General features: G+C 54.3%; 1 protein-coding gene across 2 annotated transcripts in view; it reads right to left on the reverse strand.

Moving 5' to 3' along the window:
* The window catches only part of SMAD7 (SMAD family member 7), a 27,238-nt gene extending 8,859 nt beyond the window's left edge, over nucleotides 1-18,379 (reverse strand). The window contains exons 1-3 of one of the 2 annotated variants that reach the window (XM_004683892.2): nucleotides 17,629-18,379; nucleotides 16,266-16,319; nucleotides 10,890-10,961 (exon numbers count right to left, since the gene is read on the reverse strand). In XM_004683892.2, the coding sequence (XP_004683949.1) occupies nucleotides 10,890-10,961; nucleotides 16,266-16,319; nucleotides 17,629-18,235 (733 nt within the window). In that variant the 5' untranslated portion in view covers nucleotides 18,236-18,379. Of the gene's footprint in view, nucleotides 1-10,889; nucleotides 10,965-16,265; nucleotides 16,320-17,628 lie in introns of both variants that reach the window. The other variant, XM_004683891.2, reaches the window with a different exon arrangement.
* Nucleotides 18,380-18,442: the final 63 nt, after the last annotated feature.

Genomic DNA, 18,442 nt, shown 5'->3' on the forward strand with positions numbered 1-18,442 from the left:
CCCCCCCCCGGAGTCTAACATAAATCGCCGGGCTCCTCTGTGCTGTGTGCCCCACGTTTCGGGGACTCGGGCCTCACATAAATGCGCTCCAATCTGGCTTGTATTATGTGGAGAGCTAGGCTGCCCCTCCTCCACCAACCCCCTCGCGGCACAAGGACAGACCCAGCCGCCCACACTGGCCTCTTCTTCACGTCCCCTGCCCGGAGCCACCCAGCCTACCCAGCTGCATCCAGGAATATGCCAGGCAGTGCCCTGACCCCTACAGTTATCCATGTACACATCCAGGTAGAGGTGGCCATGCTGGCGGGCAGGTACTTCAAAAAATCAAACACTGAATTCCCACCGGCTCCAGCAGCCCACTGCTGAGTATACACCCTTCCAAAAGTGATAGAAGGCCTTGAAGAGGTTATTTGTACTCCCAAGTTTATGGCAGCGGTGTTCACAACAGCCAAAAGGCAGACACAACCCAACTGTGGTAGAAAAACAAAACCTGTATTCACACACATTTTAAAAGAGGAAATTCTGACGCATACAGCATGGGTGACCCTTGGAGATAGCACGCTAAGCAGGACTGTCCACCAAGGCCACTATCAGTCAATTATGCTGAGATGAGGTACCAGGAGCAGTCTACTTCTTGGAGACAGAAAGGAGAGGGGCTATGCCCCGGGCTGAAGAGGGGAGGGGGGGTGTTAGTGTGGAATAGGGCAGTATTTCCGTTTGGGAAGTGGAGAAGTTCTGCAGATGATGGTGGCTGATGAGGGCACAATGTGAACAGCTGAACAAAATAACCCCACACTTAGGATGGTCAGGACAGGAGATATTGAGTAGATGTGAACAGTTTACCACAAGAAAAGGAAAAGAAGTTGCCCCCCACCCTCCCCCCCACACTACCTTTCCTAATGCGGTCCAGCCCATTCCTCAGACCTGCCTTCAGCCATAGAGGGGTGCAGCTACCCCACCACCTCAGCCACAGGGGACCCATTCCCACACACCCTCAGATCCAAGAGCCAAAGATCACAGGCCACCAGATGTCTGAGCCTCGGACACTTGGAGACCAAGTCCTACCGCGTATCTGCAAATGAGAAAGGGAGGCCAGACACAGGAATGGCTCACACAAGGCCACACAGCCAGCTAGACCCGAGCCCCAGCCCTGAGCCCAGGAAAGCACGCTAGTCTCCAGGGACAGAAACCAGGAGGCACTCTCCTTTCCTTTATCATCCCCCCAGCTCCCTCCTGAGCTGGGGGGTGAGGCTAGAACCTTTGCAGACCTCACACTCCAGACACCCCCCTCCCAGCAGAGCCTTAATTGGGACCCCACCTAGGCAGAGATGGGGGCCCATCTATTTCTAAGAACAGTACTGTACACCCAGATAGGGTAAGAACTCAAGTCTGGTTTCCCTCTAGTTACTGATTAATGAGGGGGAGGGCCCCAGAGACGACCTGGGGCTAACCAGGTCTCAGAGCAGCTCTCTGGAGACTTCCTGGCCCCAGACTGTTCCCTGAGCCCAAGGGGGAAGGAGACACTTTGAACTAACTGTACTAGGTGACTGGGAGCAACCCAAGGGGAGAGAAAGGGTGTTGGGGTCAGCCGTCAGCCTCCTCAGTGGCAAAGCAGAGAAGCTACTAATAGAGGACAGTCACATCCAGGAGTTACACTGTGCTCTCGTTTTTGTGGAGCGACCATCCTGAGTTAGACAGTGCAAAGACTCAAGTACAGAAATGAATCAACCGAGAGCCACATCACTCAGTGCCTGGTTATCTGAGCTGTCTTCTGTGGGGACGCCAGAAACTCCCCGACTTTGTGAGAAGGAGCTGAGATCAGCCCTTCCCTCCTGCCCTGGTTTCGCACCCCAAGTCAAAGTCCCCAACCAGCTCTGCCAGGCCACTTCTGGATGTGTGCACTACAGAGAAGCAGGAGACGTCATTAAATTGGTGAACTCGGAGAGCCAGGAGTGGATCTGGGGAGAACTGGACAGGGGCGGGGCGGGGTTACTTCCTACAAACCCAGGTGGTGCGGCAGGGCCTCATACACAGGTGCTGGGACCTCAGAAATGGACTTGAACATCAAATTGTAAGTTAAAACCAAGAGTCACACCCCCAGATGGTCCCTCGTGAGGACTTATAAAAGGAAAGTCAGACACCTGGAAATGGAGGACAGAGTTTCACTGCCTCTCTGTGATTGTCAAGAGGACAAATAAAGATAGTTCCAGATATCCTTCACCCCCAGCTCAAATCCCACTGAAGAGCCCAAACTCTGACGAGGTGGGGGTTCAGGGCAGGCACCACTCAGCACTGGGCTCCCAGCTACCTCCAGGATTAGGGAGGTGAGCTACAGCTTCACCTCCTGCTGCAACTGCTGTTATCTCCAAATCAACAAGTTGTGGGGCACACATGGGACCAGGAGACAGACCTCTGTTTATTCACAAGCTTTGCTTCATCTCAACTCTCAACAGACACACAACCCAAGCAGAAGCAGAAGCCGATGACAGAAGCACTCTGCCTACCCTGCGTGCTCAGACAATCACCCCAGGGGCGTCTCTGCCCTGTCTTACAACACCTCACCCCGACTCCCACTCCGAGCCCATGGGACTTGGCTCCTCTGTCTTGCAGAAACTGCCAGAGAAGCTGCCCCCTTCTCCCCCACCTCCCACCCCCAAACCCCGGCAGACAAAAGTCGACCGATTCACAGGCACAATTCCACCTTCAGGAAAGCCATCACTTCTACCGCTCTTCATTCCACGCAGGCTCAAGAACTGCACGGGTCCTGGCTCATAGTAGGTGCTCAGAAAGCTTCTGCTACATGAATGAACGACAGGCACGCTGGCTCCTCCCACACATTGGGCTCACCCAGTTTACACTTGGCAGAGGAAGGCACAGGCGACCCGCCCAGGAGAGGAGCACGCCTTCCAGGCAGGGGCCAGCCAGAGCGGCAGCGGCCGAGGCCCAGGCCCAGGCCCTGTCCCGGGTGCCCATGGAGGTGGGAGAAGCCCCTGACCTCCGCGCCCACCCCGTCAGATCCAGAGCCACTTCCAAGCCAGGCGCCGGCCCGGCCACCTCTGCGGGCACACCACCTGCCCACAGCGTTCTGCCTTGGCGCCCTGCTCTGTTTGGACAAGTTACCCTCACCGAGTGTTCAACAATGCTTTTACACACCCCAGGGCTCTTGTTGTGTTATGAAAACAAAACAAAGCATGCTAAGGAAGGGGGGGGTGGCACTGTAGCAACTGGGGAACAAGCGAGCCACAAGCCACACGCGCCTCTTCCTTTCTGATCTCCATCCTGAAGACGGCTCCATGGCAGCAAGGGCCAGGGCCGCGTCCCATGTTCCAAGTCACTCGAATAATGACACTGTCCGAGAGGTGACACTGTCCGAGAGGGAGCACACAGGAGGCAAGTGGTGTCCCCACACCGGGGCCCCAGGGCGGTACCACTCTCTTCTCTGCACAGGACGCAGGGAGCAATGAAGCCTGTCTCCTCCTCATTCTCAGGAGGCCCCAGGCAGACTGAGAAGTGACAAGCCCCTTGGGGTGGATGGTGAGAGGGAGACGGGGTCAGTGTTTTGAGAAGGAAGGTGGCTCAACCCCAACCTACCTCCCTCAAGCCAGGTGGCCCTTGCTTAGGGGGTGACAGGGGTCAGGGTGAAAAGGTTGAGGGAATGCATACATTCCTGCCTACCCCAGACCAAAAAATAATAATAATAATTTTTTTTTTTTGCAAGTTAAAACTAAGCTAATGACATTGGGTGGGGCTCAGTGTGGAGACTGCAAAGCCAAACCAAAACTCACTTCCAGCCAAGGGCTGTTTGGCCTCGCCATTTGGGGAAGGAAGCTGAAAAAGTAATGAAAGATTCTTTAGTAAACCGGGAAAGAGGCTGCAGTTAACATTTCAACTGAAGGTGACCCTTCTGGTAAAATATTTTTTTTTAATAATAAAAATAACAAAGTTCTCAAACAGCCTCTTTCTTAAAGAAAATGGCCTAAAAGTTCTCGTGGGAGTGGAAGGGAAGAAGAGGGGAGGGAAGGGGGGAAAAGTCACACAAAACAGGGCCGGGCTCCTCTCAGCCACTACCTTTCACGAACAACTTTTTTCTGGAGTTCTTCTCATAAAAGGAATGATGCAATTTCCTGTCTTGTCCCAATATTTCCTGTTCACTCACAAGGTGAAAGTTATCACCCATTTTAAACACCGGTCCTAACTAAACGCCATAGAAAGTTCCTTTTCTCTAGTCAGTGCTTCATCCGATCATGAAATCTCCCCATCACCGGTTATAAATGCGATCATGTTCAACATTTTTCAAGAGTGAGCTTCACATAAAGCCTCATTGTCTCTATGGCAAATTTCATCAAGGGGCTCAGGCCACTGGATACTCCGTGAGGAGAAATGGTGGGCGGGGGGCGGGGGGCTCTGGTTGGAGAGGGGGAAGCCCCCCAAGTGGTTAGGCAGAGATGCCACCATCAATAGAATGTTACTTTCTTGGTGTGTTAGCCACTAAATTGAGAGCTGTGCCTCAGCAGTTAATAATATCTTCCCGCTGAAAATAGCCCAGAGAGGAAGCCTCTCTGTGACAGTAGGCATGTAGCCAGGCTCTGGGCTGGCCATTCAATCCGGAACGAGAAAGGTGGTAGGGCCCGTGGTGACCTCCCAGTGGCCGCGCCATACAGTAACCTTTCACGAGGCTCTTGCAAAGGGAAGGCTCCTGCACCAGCCTCTCCACAGCCCTAGAACCTCGGCCAGGATGCGCCGTGATCAGGGCGCCACCAGGGCCAGAGGAAGGATCTGGATCACCCAGTGGGTGGGGGGCGGGGGGTATGCTGACCCCAGGCTTCGCAAGGTACTGGCTAGCAAGGTGCTGGTGACCCACAAGTTACCCATCCGGCAGGGAACCAACCAGGCTGGGCAGGCAGCCGGAATAGGGAGGGAACAAGTCACTCACTCTGCCCGCAGGGTCAGGCTCGGAAAAAAGGAACCACCGGCAACTTTCCTGCCTCTCATTTCTGCAACCCGCCTGGAAAAGGGAAGGTCTGAGGTCAAGTCAACACTGCTCGGTGCCTGCTTCTGCAGGTGAAAGATTCAGAGCGCCGGCTGCCCCCGCACCAGAGACCTCAGAGGTTGCTTTGGAAAGGGGTGTCTTAAACTTGGTAAAATACATACCACATACTATTTACCATTAGTAATGCCAGTTGAACAGCCATCACCACCCCTAGTTCCAGAACATCTGTCACCCCAAAAGGGAACCCTGTTCCACAGTCCCTTTTATAATGTTACTAACAGCAAAGCAAGCTGGACAAAGGTGGAGCTCATCCTTTCTCCTCAAGTCTCTAGAACCAAGCAGGTTTAAAAAGAGACACTCAAATGTGTCATGGCAGAAGCAAAACCAGACAGAGAAACCTTGCACAGCCACCAGAAATACTCACCCCCGCAGGAACACAGACTGCCGCACTCCACTCCATGCCAGAGGGCCTGCACCCTACCTGCAGGCTGTCATCACATGGAGAGCTTCCAAAATGCTGCTGCTGGGACCCCCAGACAGTGTGATTCCAGAATACCTCAGGGGTTCCAACGTGCAGGCAAATGTGGAACCACCATCCCACCACCCACATTGAAGGTACTGCTCCAGCACAAGTTCGATTCCAGGCCAGGGAGCTGACCCACATGGCCCAGCAGACATCTCCTGTCTCCCCTGCTGCTCCCCTCAGCAGTGTATGTCAATCAATCCACCTGTTCTGCTCCCCACTGTCTCTGGGGAATCCTCTCACCTCCACCCACCTCTGGCCTCACCCCAGCTCTCCTATGCATAAATAAATAAAATAACTCTTTAAAAACGAAGGTGTTGCTCATGCTTCAGACTCCAGCCGCCAAGGAGCTCTATCTCGCCCACAACAAAGGTGAAAAGGAAGTGTAACTGGATCAGGAATCCTTTGGCATTTCCTCCTTGTTTGCTGGCCCCTACTTTGGGCTGGCCCTAGAGGTCCCATAGGTCTAGACGTCCTCCCAGCCAGCCAGGCTCTGCTAAGAAGAGAGGGAGAAGGGATGGTGTAGCCAAAAACTGGGTCGTTCTGCCTCAATGGCAAGGCCCATGCGGCAGGAGCCCATCTAGCCTGGCTGAACGCTCCGACCCCCCCTCCCCACCCCACCCACCCATTTGCTCTACTCAGGGCTGTCACCCTGCATACTTAACCCCTGCCGGGATGCCCTGTTCTTTCCAGGACAAAAGGGTTGTTATCAGCGTAGTTCTCCAGGGTGAGTACGTGACCTCCTGTCTGGTAGGCGAGGCGACACGGAGACCACCCTCCCTCCCCAGGGAGCAGGTGTGTGCCAGGTGAGCCAAGGGCATTTCACTGGCATTTAGGGAGATGTGGGCCGAGTCCCTAGAGATTCAGACTCTCTCTCACTTCTGTGACCCACGGTCATGTGTGCTCGTCTGTCCGACTCCCTGAAGCTCATATCCTTGGTCTCTGGCTGCTTTCAGGAGCCCAATCCATCCCAGCCCCCAAAACATCAGGGAGCCTCCTGTTCCCCAGGCATGGGCAGGAGACCTCAGGAACAGCACAGGCACCCAGGCCCAGGCTCCAGTTTGCCAACACCGACAGTGCCATGTCAGACAATAAATAGCTGTTCACAGGCAGTTGAATAACTTTCCTTAAAAACAGGATAGCACAGTCTTTCCTAGGCAACTTGGTTTACACCCAAGTTGACCATGGACTTAGCTATGACAGCATTAGAGGACTCTTCCTCTAATGCTGTCATAGTGCCAGCAGGGTTCAGGAGGAGCAAACACCACTCACCTCCTGGAAGGATGCTCACCTATAGGGTACCCACCTCACAGGGACTTGAAACTAGATCTTAGCGTGCCCACTAAACATAGCAAACCAGACCCTACCAGGCTCCTTTCAAGTTAAACAAGAGCAGGATGCTTGATCACCCTGGGATAATGGGCAAGCATCACAGGTATGACCAGGAATATCGGGGGCCCCTGACTGATGTACTTTTGCACCCCAGAGACTGACCAGTAGAAGGCCTTGCTAATAGAACTGGAACCATGGGTGAGGGTTGGGAGTATGATCTACCTCATCAGCAGACGCACCTTCCCTAAAACCCTAAATTACAAGTCATATTTTCAGTTTGACCCACATTTTTCTTTTTGTTCTCCTATTAATAAAAAGGCCAGGATCTTATTCTTCGGGCAGCGACCTGAACTGTACAGCCTGCTCCAGACTCCCCATTTCTCTATCAGTGTGGGGGTGCTGACAACTTCAGGCAACCCCCAAGCCCACGGGTTGTCGGAATGATGTCTCTACAATAGCCCTACCTCTGCAGACACAGACGAGGTTCCTCAACCCCTGCCCCTGAAGATATGTCAGCACTTAGGTTGCTTCCCATCCCTCCCTGAAATCCACAGTGGCACCTCTTTTGAAGTTTAAGCAACTACAACTGGTACAACTGGGTTGCTGGCATCCAATCCCTGCCTGAACAGTGGGCATGGCCGAGGCCCAGCCAGTTCCTGACAGCAGTGTGTCAGGAGGAGGCTGGAGGTTGAGTTTGTAGCTGAGTAACCTAGAACTCTCAAGGAGAGTGTGCTCTGCTACCCACCCAAACCAGGACAGCAGACAAGCTCAATGAAAGCCCTCCCAGGAACTCCAGATGGAGGCTGCAAAGATGACAGCTTCTAACACATGCTTTTAATTAGCAGTGATACAGTGAAAGCTCTGGGAGCAAATCCTTTCCATTCCCACCACTGAGCTAAACTGAGGTGCTTCCCGTCTACGTCAGACAGCTCCAAGGTGGGTCTTCCTGGGCCAGATCCCACTCCAGAGGCCAGGGCCCACGCCGGAGCTGCACACCTTCCAAGAGACACCGCGTCTGGAGAGCTTACACGGGTTGTCAGAATCACAATTCAGAACCGTCCTGCAACACAGCCCCACAGTGCATAACCTCACGGAGAGGCCACCCCCACCAGGCGCCAAGCCCACGTGAGAGGGACCCGAGCCCAGCCCTGAGCCTGCTCTTCTGTCCCTGCACGGGCTCGTCTATCTGTATGCCTACAGCATGGTTGCATGCACACACTCACAAACACACACACACACACACCCATGCACCAAGCAATCCATCTGTCTCAGAGAGCCGGCTGTCAGAAATGAAAGTACAATCTCCTGGAACCAAGTCACAGCCTTCTAAAAATGTGCCGTTTTCCCAGACTGGGGAGACTTGCAGGGGTGGGGCGTGTTTCGCTGCGGGCCCCAAAGGTCCAGGCCTGTGCCGGACCCAAGCTCGCAAGGCTGGAATTCCAACCTGCAGCCAGCAGGCCTGCCCCCAGGGCTCCTACCCGCCCACTCCCCTTCCTCGCAGGAAAGGGAAGGGCCAGCCTTGGAGTCACCCCGGCATTTCAGGAGGGGGGCCTGCCTTTGAGCACACCCCACCCCCACCTCTGAGGCACCACATTTTCACATTCGGCTGTTTTTTCTTTCCCTTCTTCCCTTGCCAAGAGAATCAAGCCCTGGCTCCTGCTGCCGACCTTCCTCCCACCCTGAACTGAGCCCCATTCATTAAGCCCGCACTCAGCCAGGCAGGACAGGAAGGAAAACAGCACACAAGGCCTGTGAAAGAGACACTCTGAGAGGTTATTTCAGGGGGGAGGAGAGGGCCCGTCCTTGCGTCCACCGCTCCCCACCTTGATGCCCTCCTTCCTGAAACAGGCTCCCACCCTCCAGCCTCTGCTAACCCCATCCCCTAGGGGGCCTGCCCGGTCCCCCACAGCCCCTGTTCTTCCTCTGCTGGGCAGACACACCCAGGCCTCCCCACCCCCATGGAAAGACCAACTTCTTGGAAAGGAGGTGGCCAGGGCTTTCTCGGCTTTCTCCATTCGTAAAACTCTCTGCCCTGGAGCAGGGCCACCAACATCATCTTCTGGAGATGCGTTCCTGCTCAAGAGGACATAACCCTGGGCGTTCTCCATGCCCATCACCTCCCCTCCGGGCACCCCCCAAACCATGGCTCTAACCCAAGACACAGTTTCTCCAATTTCTCCCCACGGCACATTATTAATAAACTGCTCCGTCTCCACACGGAAAGAAGAAAGAGCTCAAACTTTGAAGCCTTGGGAATTAGTAAGTCAAGAGCTACAATTCAAAACAAATGCTCTTTCATGTGGAGGGCCCCCCTTTTTTTCTTTTTGCAGTTTCGTTAAACCACGGATCCCTTCAGAAACACACCCCTCCTCCCTAGCAGCTCATCATTAATCTCAATGGTGGCAGCTACCTTGGGGGTGGGGTTGGGGTGGGAGCTGTGTGCCGTGTTTCTATCCCCACTTCTAGCTCGTAGGACTGCAAGGCTTTGGGCAGGACGCCCGCCCATCTCGGCTCAGAGGGGCCTCTGCTTAGCTTAGCGGGTGACACTGTCAGGAGGCGCCCGGGCTGGTGGCTCGCCTGGTGTTGTCATTTCCTCCAGCAGAGGAGACAGACAAGATGTTATCAATAAGACAAACCCTCCCGAAAAGCCCCCTTTCAAAAGCTACCACTTCCCTCGCTTATTTCATGTGGTTCAGAGGGATTGGGGCTCCTCCCTGCACATTCAGGATTTAAAAAATAAAACATCTAACTACATCCTGAGTATGTTATTTTGCCCAGACCCTTCCCTCTTCTTGGCCTTCCTTCTTTCAGGAACTGGCTCAGCCTTAGAAAGCAAAAAGAAGCAGTTCACCCAACTGCTGCGGACTCTCCCTCCTCCACACCCCCAGGTCCATTCCAGCCTGGAGCCCCAGGACGCACCCCCACCCCCAGCCCTGTCCCTCCAGCTCCATCCTCATTAGGAGCTTTGAGTAAACAATACCCTCAGTCTCAGATAACAGTCGTAGTATATACTGCACTGAAATAAAAACAAACAAGGGACTCCTTAAAGACATTCCCAGCAAGCTCAATTCCTGGAAGAGGAGAGCCCTCTCCCAGATGACCCAGGTCTCAGCGACGCTTGACCAATTAGCGGCCCCCCTCCCCCCTCCCCCCACCTCGAGGAGACACCCAAGACAGTGCTACAGCTTCCATCTGTGCCGCCACAGCCCTCCATCAAAATCCCGGAGGCATGAGATGAAAAATGCCTGGAATTTTGTTCAGGTCACTTTCCCTTTGCTTTGGCTACTCCTCAGAATATTCAGTGACAGCGCACTATAGGTGGGGACAGGGGGAAATCAATGTCTTTAGAATAAAAGGACACCACCTCCCACTTACATTGTGTATTTCTCCAAGTTTAGTTCTCGCTGCCCAGGTCCTCCAGGAAGATGCTACTCAGGCACTGGTCCCTCATCCAAACCCAAACCCCAGCACTGGCATTCCAAGCCCTCGTGACCTCGGGCCCGGGGAAAGCCCACCCTCCTTCTGAGGAGCAGGGTTATCAGTGCCTCCTCTCTCCAGGGCCCCATCCTGTCCTTCTAGTATCCACCATGCTCTACAGAACCCCCACTAAGCCAGATCGTGGACATCTACTCTCAGTTCTCATCCCATACTTGGGGTCTGTCTTCAGCAAGGTCCCAAAAGAGGAGTCCATCTACCTTCCAGGCACCTGGTGCGCCAAGAGCCAGGTCAGAACGAGCTTAAGCCTCGGACACCAAAGCTGCAGAGTGTGGAAGCCCGCGGGGGAGGAGTCAGTTGACAGTCACCACAAAACACCGCACAACCCCATCCCAAGGAAGACCCCAGTTCTACAACCATGTTGGGGCCCAGCCCCAGGAGGTCACACTAGCAAGCAAAGGGCGGCAGTCACCATGACTTGTCCAACTGAACACACACGTGAGAATTAACTCCACGCCATCTGGGGGGGCAGCAGGCCACCCCCATCTCTCCAGTCTCCATTCATTTCAAGAGATTCTGGAATCACCAAGAAAACGGGATAAGTCTTACCTGAAAGCCCCCCAGGGGCCAGGTAATTCGTTCCCCCTGTTTCAGCGGAGGAAGGCACAGTATCTGGACAGTCTGCTGTGGGCCGGAGAGAGAAATAAATAAGTACACAAATAAATAAATAAAAACACCAAGATTAATTTTTAAGCACATTCTAAACAGCATTAAAGAGAAACCACACATTCCAAGCGGCTGACTCCCAGCCACGATGCTGATTATTAATGGTCTGCTCAGGCTTCACTGCCCATCATAAGACAGACCACAGCACCTTGTCACCCGTCTGGGCTCCAGGCAGCCAGTTAATCATTAGCCAAGTCAGGCTCGATCACAGACTGGCTGGAATTTCTCTTTTATTCCAAGTCCTCCATTGAAGAAACTAGGTAGTTCCCAAGGTCAAAGGAGTTCTGGGTTCTGCTCGCAAACCTAGCTGCCTCCCCCCATCTCTCCCAGGGGAAAAATCAAGGGCAAAGCCACCTTACTTGGTTCCTGGGGCCCCAATGCCACCCCCACACACTGGGTATCTGGCAGTTGTCTTTCTAAAGACTTCCAAGTTCTTAGGACTATCTCAAATTGATATGGCGCTGAAGGGGTTTCTTTTTCCCTTTTAATTGTGGTGTAATGAGTAGAGCAAAGTGCAAGAAATTTCAAGCAGAACTGAATGAATTTTACTCATGTATACACCTGTGGAAAGCCACAACCCAGTCAAGTACATTCTCAGCAAGGCGCCCAGCCGGAGGGGAAATGTTCTACCTCCTTCCAGGCCTAGTCCAAAACTCCCATCTCTGGAAGCCTTCCCGGGCAACCCCAGACCTGCAAGGCTGCGTGCCCTCAGCTCCCATTAAAACTTTCTGGCACCCAGCACTTGGAGTTCCCTTCTGCTGTCCTTCCTGATCTTTCCCCTCAGATCCTGCCTGCCCTGACTAGGCTCTAAGTTTCTCTGCAACTTCTCTGTCATCCCCAGATGCTCCCAGCAGTGACCTAAATGTGACTGAGTGTTATGACAATTCCAGCTGAGAAACAGACTCCCTCCAAGCAATTAAAACAAAAATATGCCCATGCACTACCAAACAGCCCCTCCACAAAATGCACAAGACCCTGTTAAGTGGAACGTAGGCCACAGCCAATGCTAAACCCAAACACTGGCTCAAGAACTAAGCTTTTCAGCTCTTCAGCCAACACACCATGTCGGTTCCTGCAAATTCCAGTGGCCCCCACCCCAGGCCAATAGCAGGATGGCCCTGGGGTGCACATTATCAGCTTCCTGCTCGAGCTACCTGGCCAGGGGCGAATAGAAAGTCTAGGGAAAGGGCTGCAGGAGCAAATGGCCCAGGCCTGTGCCTCCTGGCTAGCAGATGCCTTCAGGGACCCAGTTCCTGGCAAGGATTGGAACTGGGGTTGGGGAGTGGGGGCTGAGTCTGGCCAACGCACAGCCCCCCTGTCACGCCTGTGTTTCTGCAGCCTCCCTCCCTCTACAACTCTTAAGATTCTCTCTCTTACTCTCCCTCTGCAGCACTCTCTGGACTTTCTTGGGCTGTTAAAACAACTTTTCAAGAATTCTCTGGGGGGGGGGGGTTTGAGGAGTGGTGGCAGCAAGCAAAGAGAAAGATGGTGTGTGTAATCTCATTTTATCAGGGTAAAATATAACTCCTAACAGGAATATACAGTTTTACAGGATATACTTAATCAAATGGAAAACAATGGGGGAGGCAGGAAGTGGAGTTGTTGCTAAACGCTGTACCTCCTGCACTTTCTAAAACCACTTTAGGGATAGGCTTGGAAGACACCCTAACATTAAGCATGATGACTTATCCACGGCCACTCCCGGCCCCCCTCCCCAGCTCTGGCTGGCTCGATCCCAGGGGCAAGGTGTGTTTCAAAGGGAAAGCCCGGCATCTCAGGGCAGAGCTGGGACCATATTCAGGGTGTCAGCCCATCTCAGATCAAAGGCAAGCCAGCTCGCACTGGCAACCACAAGCGTTTGTATGAAATGGTGCTCTGCCCTTCTGCAGCGCCTTTGATCTCAGGAGGGATTTACAAACATTAATTAGGTCTGCGTACCACTCCTGTGAAGTAGTAAAGTATACCTGTTCAACATGCACCCAGGTAAACTGAGGCGTCATTGACTAGCTCAAGGGGCCACCCAGTGAGCTGGGCCTATCCCTCAGCTCGCCCTCCCCAGACAGGTCAGCAGTCCCAACTCTCTTCCCTGCAGGGAGGCAGGCTGAGGCTGTCTCCAGTACCCAGACAGGCCTCCAGCTACTGCTGAGCTTGTAAAGGTCAAAAGGGCCACGCCTCCATCCCTCACCCACAGAAAAAGCTCTAAGCCAAAGCCTAAGTTTCTGCCTGGTGCCCAGTCCCCGGACCCGGCCTGGCACAAACACTCACACTCACACAGGAGCTCTAGGCCATTCCTGGCTCTCATCCACCACTCAGTGTTTCTGAGCACCCAGTGAATGCTGGGTCTGGGAGATACAGTCCTTCACAAATCAAGACTCACTGGAGGTAGCAAGACATGAAACGTGGTGAAGGGGCTGGGGACCCCACTTCTCTCACCTGCAGAATGCGTACCAGAGAGCCAGGACATTCTAGCCAACTTAGATCTGAGTTGCACCACCAATCCCACTAACATACCCCAAAGCGTGCCAGCTCTGCCACCATATCCCAAATGTTCAAAGCTCTTGCACCCATCCACAACTCCAATGAACCCTGGATACAGAAGGGCAAACCACTCCATTAGAATCATCAAATTTTTAGGCAGACACATCATCAGGTTTGTGGAGCGAATGAATGAACCAATAAATAAGCAAATGAATGAATCATCTAATCTAACTCTTTAATCATCTGGGTTTCAAAAGAGGCCTGGAAAAGTTGAAAGTGGCATGAGTTAAGAGGTAAAAAGCAGGACTAGATCCCAGACTTCTCAACTAGGCTTTAGAAGGCTCAATTTGCCAATGGGCACTGCTCACCTGGGTCCTCAGCCTCAGCCAGGAGACTGCACCCAGCAATGTGCTCTGACCTGAGATCTAATTTCAAACAGCATGTTCTTACTCCTGTGAGACTGGGGCCCATGGGGGCTGGTGGAGAAGGAAGGTGTCTCCCTGACTTCTGATGTAGCCATAGGTCAGTCACCTTGTTCCAGACATACTCCTTCTTTCCCAGATGACCCTGCTGCCTTGGGCTCACCCAGCACCCAGGTATACAAAGGTCAGGCTCTCCCAGAAGCTGCTGTAGAATGGCTTGAACCAGAGCAACCCTTTCCTGAGTCCCTCCAAAGGTTACAGGTTGAAGTCCCCTTGCCATCCGCCCTTCCCCCCCACTGAGAACTCCACAGGATTCCCTTAGTTGTGCAACCAGTTGAGTTCAACACTTGTCCACTTAAGAGCTGATGCCTGGTTCTCACCTAGTAACCCAGACCAAAATTTCAACCTAAGGCTTAGAAACTTAAGAATGTAAGTGGCTGATCTAAACTCCCAGCCAAATACTCTCCCAGATACAAGGTGAGGCTGAAAACCTGGGGCCCCACCCGTCTTTGTCTGACCTCTGCGCCTGGGGCCCTCGCAGCCAGCCCAGCCCGCCCCCTCCAGCCCTCCTGGCAGCCCGCCAAGAGAGCTCCTCCTCCTCCCACTCTCCTGTCCTTACACACACAAGGGCACTTTTTTCATTGCGTGTTTTTTTTTTTTTTGCTTTGTTTTAAGCAAAACGTTTTGGGTGAGTAACCAGCTGTTTGAGTTTCCGAGTGGCAGGTTAATCACTTCCTATTGGCTGATCTGCAGAACTTTTCTCCCCCTTGAAAATGGCACATTCCTGTCTTTGTGGCTTCTCTGTTTACACACATTTTGCTACCTAATGTCAACACTTGCTAATGAATAAATATATCACTCCACTCACTGAAAATGAGGTCCTGGCCTGGCTGAGTGACGGCTTAAATCCCAAGAACAGATTTACCCCGGCATCTCTGCAGGAACGTGGCTCCTCTTTGCTATGGGCTTAGGAAGTCCCCGGGACACTGACTGCCACTGCCTGTTCTGTTTTCTCTCCTCTAAGGAAAACCTCCAAATTTGAAGACGATGGGAGGAAAAACGCAGACGGGACGGTGATGGTCCTTGGGGTAGCCTCAGGAAAGACTTCCTGAGTCTTCAAGCCAAAAGCCCGGACGAGTTACGTTCTCCTCTACAGAGCCTGATAATTTTCAGTTAACGTTTGTTACAAATACAGAGAGCTGGTTATCTCCTCATTAATGACCATTTATCTGCTGTTTTGTAAATCGAAAGCAAAATATCACATGCTTCGCAGGCCACTTATTAAGGCAAGCAGAAACGCCTTCCCAACTGAGGGAGCCGTACAGTCCCGGGAGGGCTGGCTGAGGAGCATGGGCTTCGGTTACACCGTTCATTAAAGTATTTAATTTATGACAACGCCCCAGCAAAACTTTTAATTAGTGGGGGGAAAGGCCCAACAGCCAAAAACTCATGAGGTGGAAGGACTTGTAGAATTCCAAGAGCGAAATGGTGCCCAGCCCTTCGCTTTTTCCTTCTCCCAGAACCTTGGCAAAATGAAAAAATCACCAGCCTGGCATTTTTCTGCCACAGGACCCAGGCTTTAGGATCCTAAAGTTACAATCCGTATTTTCTGCAAATGGGTGTCCCGCTGTAAGCAGAGTCAGGACAGAGACCAGACTCTAGGGTCACCCCAAGCCCCAGTCCTGTTGACACTTCTCCCCAACATGGTGAGCTTCATGTGGTGAGCTCCTGCACTGCCAGCCAGAACCAGAGTGCAGAGAAGAGGGCTGGTACCAGTCTCACAAGGGCTTTTGCCCTGGCCCTGTGCCATCCCATGACAAAGCAACAGGCAGGCAGAGCTATGCAGACAAGTTTTATGCCCCTACCAAGAGTGCAGAGAACTGGGGAAGAGAGCTGACCTGCAGGTCACAGGAGGGTGCCCAGGGGTGGGGACTGCCTTCCTAAATGTCCTAAACCTCTTAACTCCAAACCAGTCTTCCCTCAACACCTTTTTAACTTCTATCCTTGTATCAAGTTACCCTTCATCCCTGCTGATTCTTCTGGCACTCACAATTTTTCATTCTCCATCAACCTATCCTGTTTGTCTCCCAAGTAGCACAAATACATGAAAAAAGAATAAAAAGACATAGCTAACAACCCCCCAGCCCCCACGTTTTAAATTATACAGCTATATATCCAGTCTCAGCAACAAAACAGAAAAACCCTAACTTCCAACAGAGCAACTCGGCGCCTGGAACTGCCAAGGAGCACAGCCAGCGCCTCCCCAAGCCGCAGCCTAGACACCAAAATCTGCTCTCTCGAGACTCCGTTTCGAAACGAACTGAAGACAGCACGGGTATTTTTTAAGCCATCTACTCACCAGTTGGTTTGAGAAAATCCATCGGGTATCTGGAGTAAGGAGGAGGGGGAGACTCTGGAATGAAAAAAGTAAGGGAAAATAAAGACCGAGCCATGAGAAAGAGATAGAAACTTATGATAACAGAGGCATTCTTTTAGCCCAACTGTTTGTCTTAGCTGTGGGGGTTGGAGGCCGGGCCGCGAGGCGGTGATTGCCTTGATATTTAGCTGTCAGATAAACAAAAGAGGCCGCCTGGCGCCAGCCGCGGCGCTCAGCTTCTCCACGTCTGCGGCCGCCGCCGCCGCACAGCGCCGGCCCAGCTGGAAACCACCGGCCGGGCCACGGCTCCTCCAGACCGCGCACTTCCCAGTTCACAGGCCGGGGGGCGACTGAGCCCCCTCCGCGTCCCAGAACTTCAGACCTGGCTCCCACTCACCCCTGGTGCCCACCGCACCCCACCCGCGGGGGCGCGATTCAACCCTGCCCGCGCCGCACCGCCGGGCACCCGCGCCAGGAACAGGAGGATCCCCCTTCCGCGAGCCCCCACCCCCGGGAGACAAGCCCTAAAAGGGTTGGTGCTCGGGGGAGGAGCTGTGAGCACCGGGGCGCACATGCCCGGTTTCCCCACCCGCACATCAGACTAGAGAAGGGAAGCAATGGAGAAGCTGGAAGGACAGAGAGGCGGCCGGGGTCTCGGACCAGAAGCCCAGGTCCCCGCGTGGAAAGGAGCAGACATCGGGGAGACGCAGTGGGCCATTCCGTGCTGGCAAGGAGAAAGTAGGAGACACCCTAACTTCTCCTAGCAGCTCGTTCTTTTCCACCCTGGGTTGGCAGAGTTGAGAGTAAATATCCAGTTGAGCCTCCCGTCCTCATCCTCTCAGCCCCCGAACTTGGCCCCAAGCTGCTGGCCAGGGCAGTCTCTGGACCACTTACGCCCGGCGCGACTCTCCCAATTTACTAAGGGCGCAGAGACTCTGCCTTGGCGACTCGCTTCTCCCAGCCTTCCTTGGCGGGCTTGGACCTGGTCCAACTCGGCCACACACCTCCCTCCACGCCTTTCCGGGTGCGGGGGAGGCGTGACCCCCCGCTTCTTTCTGCGTCCCCTGACCGATCCGGAAATAAGGGCGTCTAATTTTTAACCGCACGTCTGTAGCCCGCGCGTAAGAGCCGTGCCCGGGACCCCCACCGGGGCGAGAGAACAGAACTGGAAGGGAAGCCCCAGGGAATACCCTCCCAGTTTCCCCGGGTCCCCTCTCCACTTTCGCCCTGCAAATCTCCTCCCAGGCTCGGGAGAAGCAGCTCCGCACAGACCCAACTCCCGCCGTTCTCTTCCGCAGCTTGACCCGCAGGGAGGAGGGAAGGTGAACACCCAACAACTTCTTACCTAGTTCGCAGAGTCGGCTAAGGTGATGGGGGTTGCAGCACACCAGCTCGGGGTTGATCTTCCCGTAAGATTCACAGCAACACAGCCTCTTGACTTCCGAGGAATGCCTGAGATCCGGCCACCTGAACACTTTGCACAGCAGGAGGGGCAGCGAATAGGACGAGGGCGGCTGCGCGGGCTGCGCGCCGGCGGGCGCCCCCAGGCCCAGCCTGCAGTCTAGGCGGCCGGGCAGCAGGAGACACGCGGTGCGAGTACCGCCGCGGGACTCCACGGCCTGCAGCAGCAGCTCCAGCTGCCGCTCCTTCAGCTTCTTGAGCACCGAGTGCGTGAGCGCCTTCAGATCCGCCTCGGCGCCCCCGGCCGCGCCGGCGCCCGCGGCTGGGGGGTGGGAATGGTGGTGACCTTTGGCACCCCGGACCGCCTTGCCCAGGCAGCAGCCAGCCCTGCCTGCGCCGTCGCCACCCGCCCCATGCGCCCAGCCGTCCGTGGCCCCTTCTCCCCGCAGCTCGCCTCCGCCTCCGCCCGTGCCCTCCTCCTCGTCCTCGCCGCCGGGCGCACGGCTTCTCCAGAGACGCCGGACGAGCGCAGATCGTTTGGTCCTGAACATGCGGGGCGAGGAGGCGAGGAGAAAAGTCGTTGGCCGGCTAAGGAGCGAACATGACCTCCGCACACCATGAAGAAGTCGGGCGCCGAGTTGGGGCAACAGACGCAGGCGACAGCAGCAACAGCAGGGGCCCGGACAAGAGCGGCGGCGGCCCGAGGGGCGCTCCGTGGCATGCGCCAGTCTCCCGGAGGCCGGGGCGCGCGCGGGGGC

This window comes from Condylura cristata, unplaced genomic scaffold (genome assembly GCF_000260355.1).
Source record: "Condylura cristata isolate star-nosed mole 26May11 unplaced genomic scaffold, ConCri1.0 scaffold00016, whole genome shotgun sequence".
Lineage (NCBI taxonomy): Eukaryota > Metazoa > Chordata > Mammalia > Eulipotyphla > Talpidae > Condylura > Condylura cristata.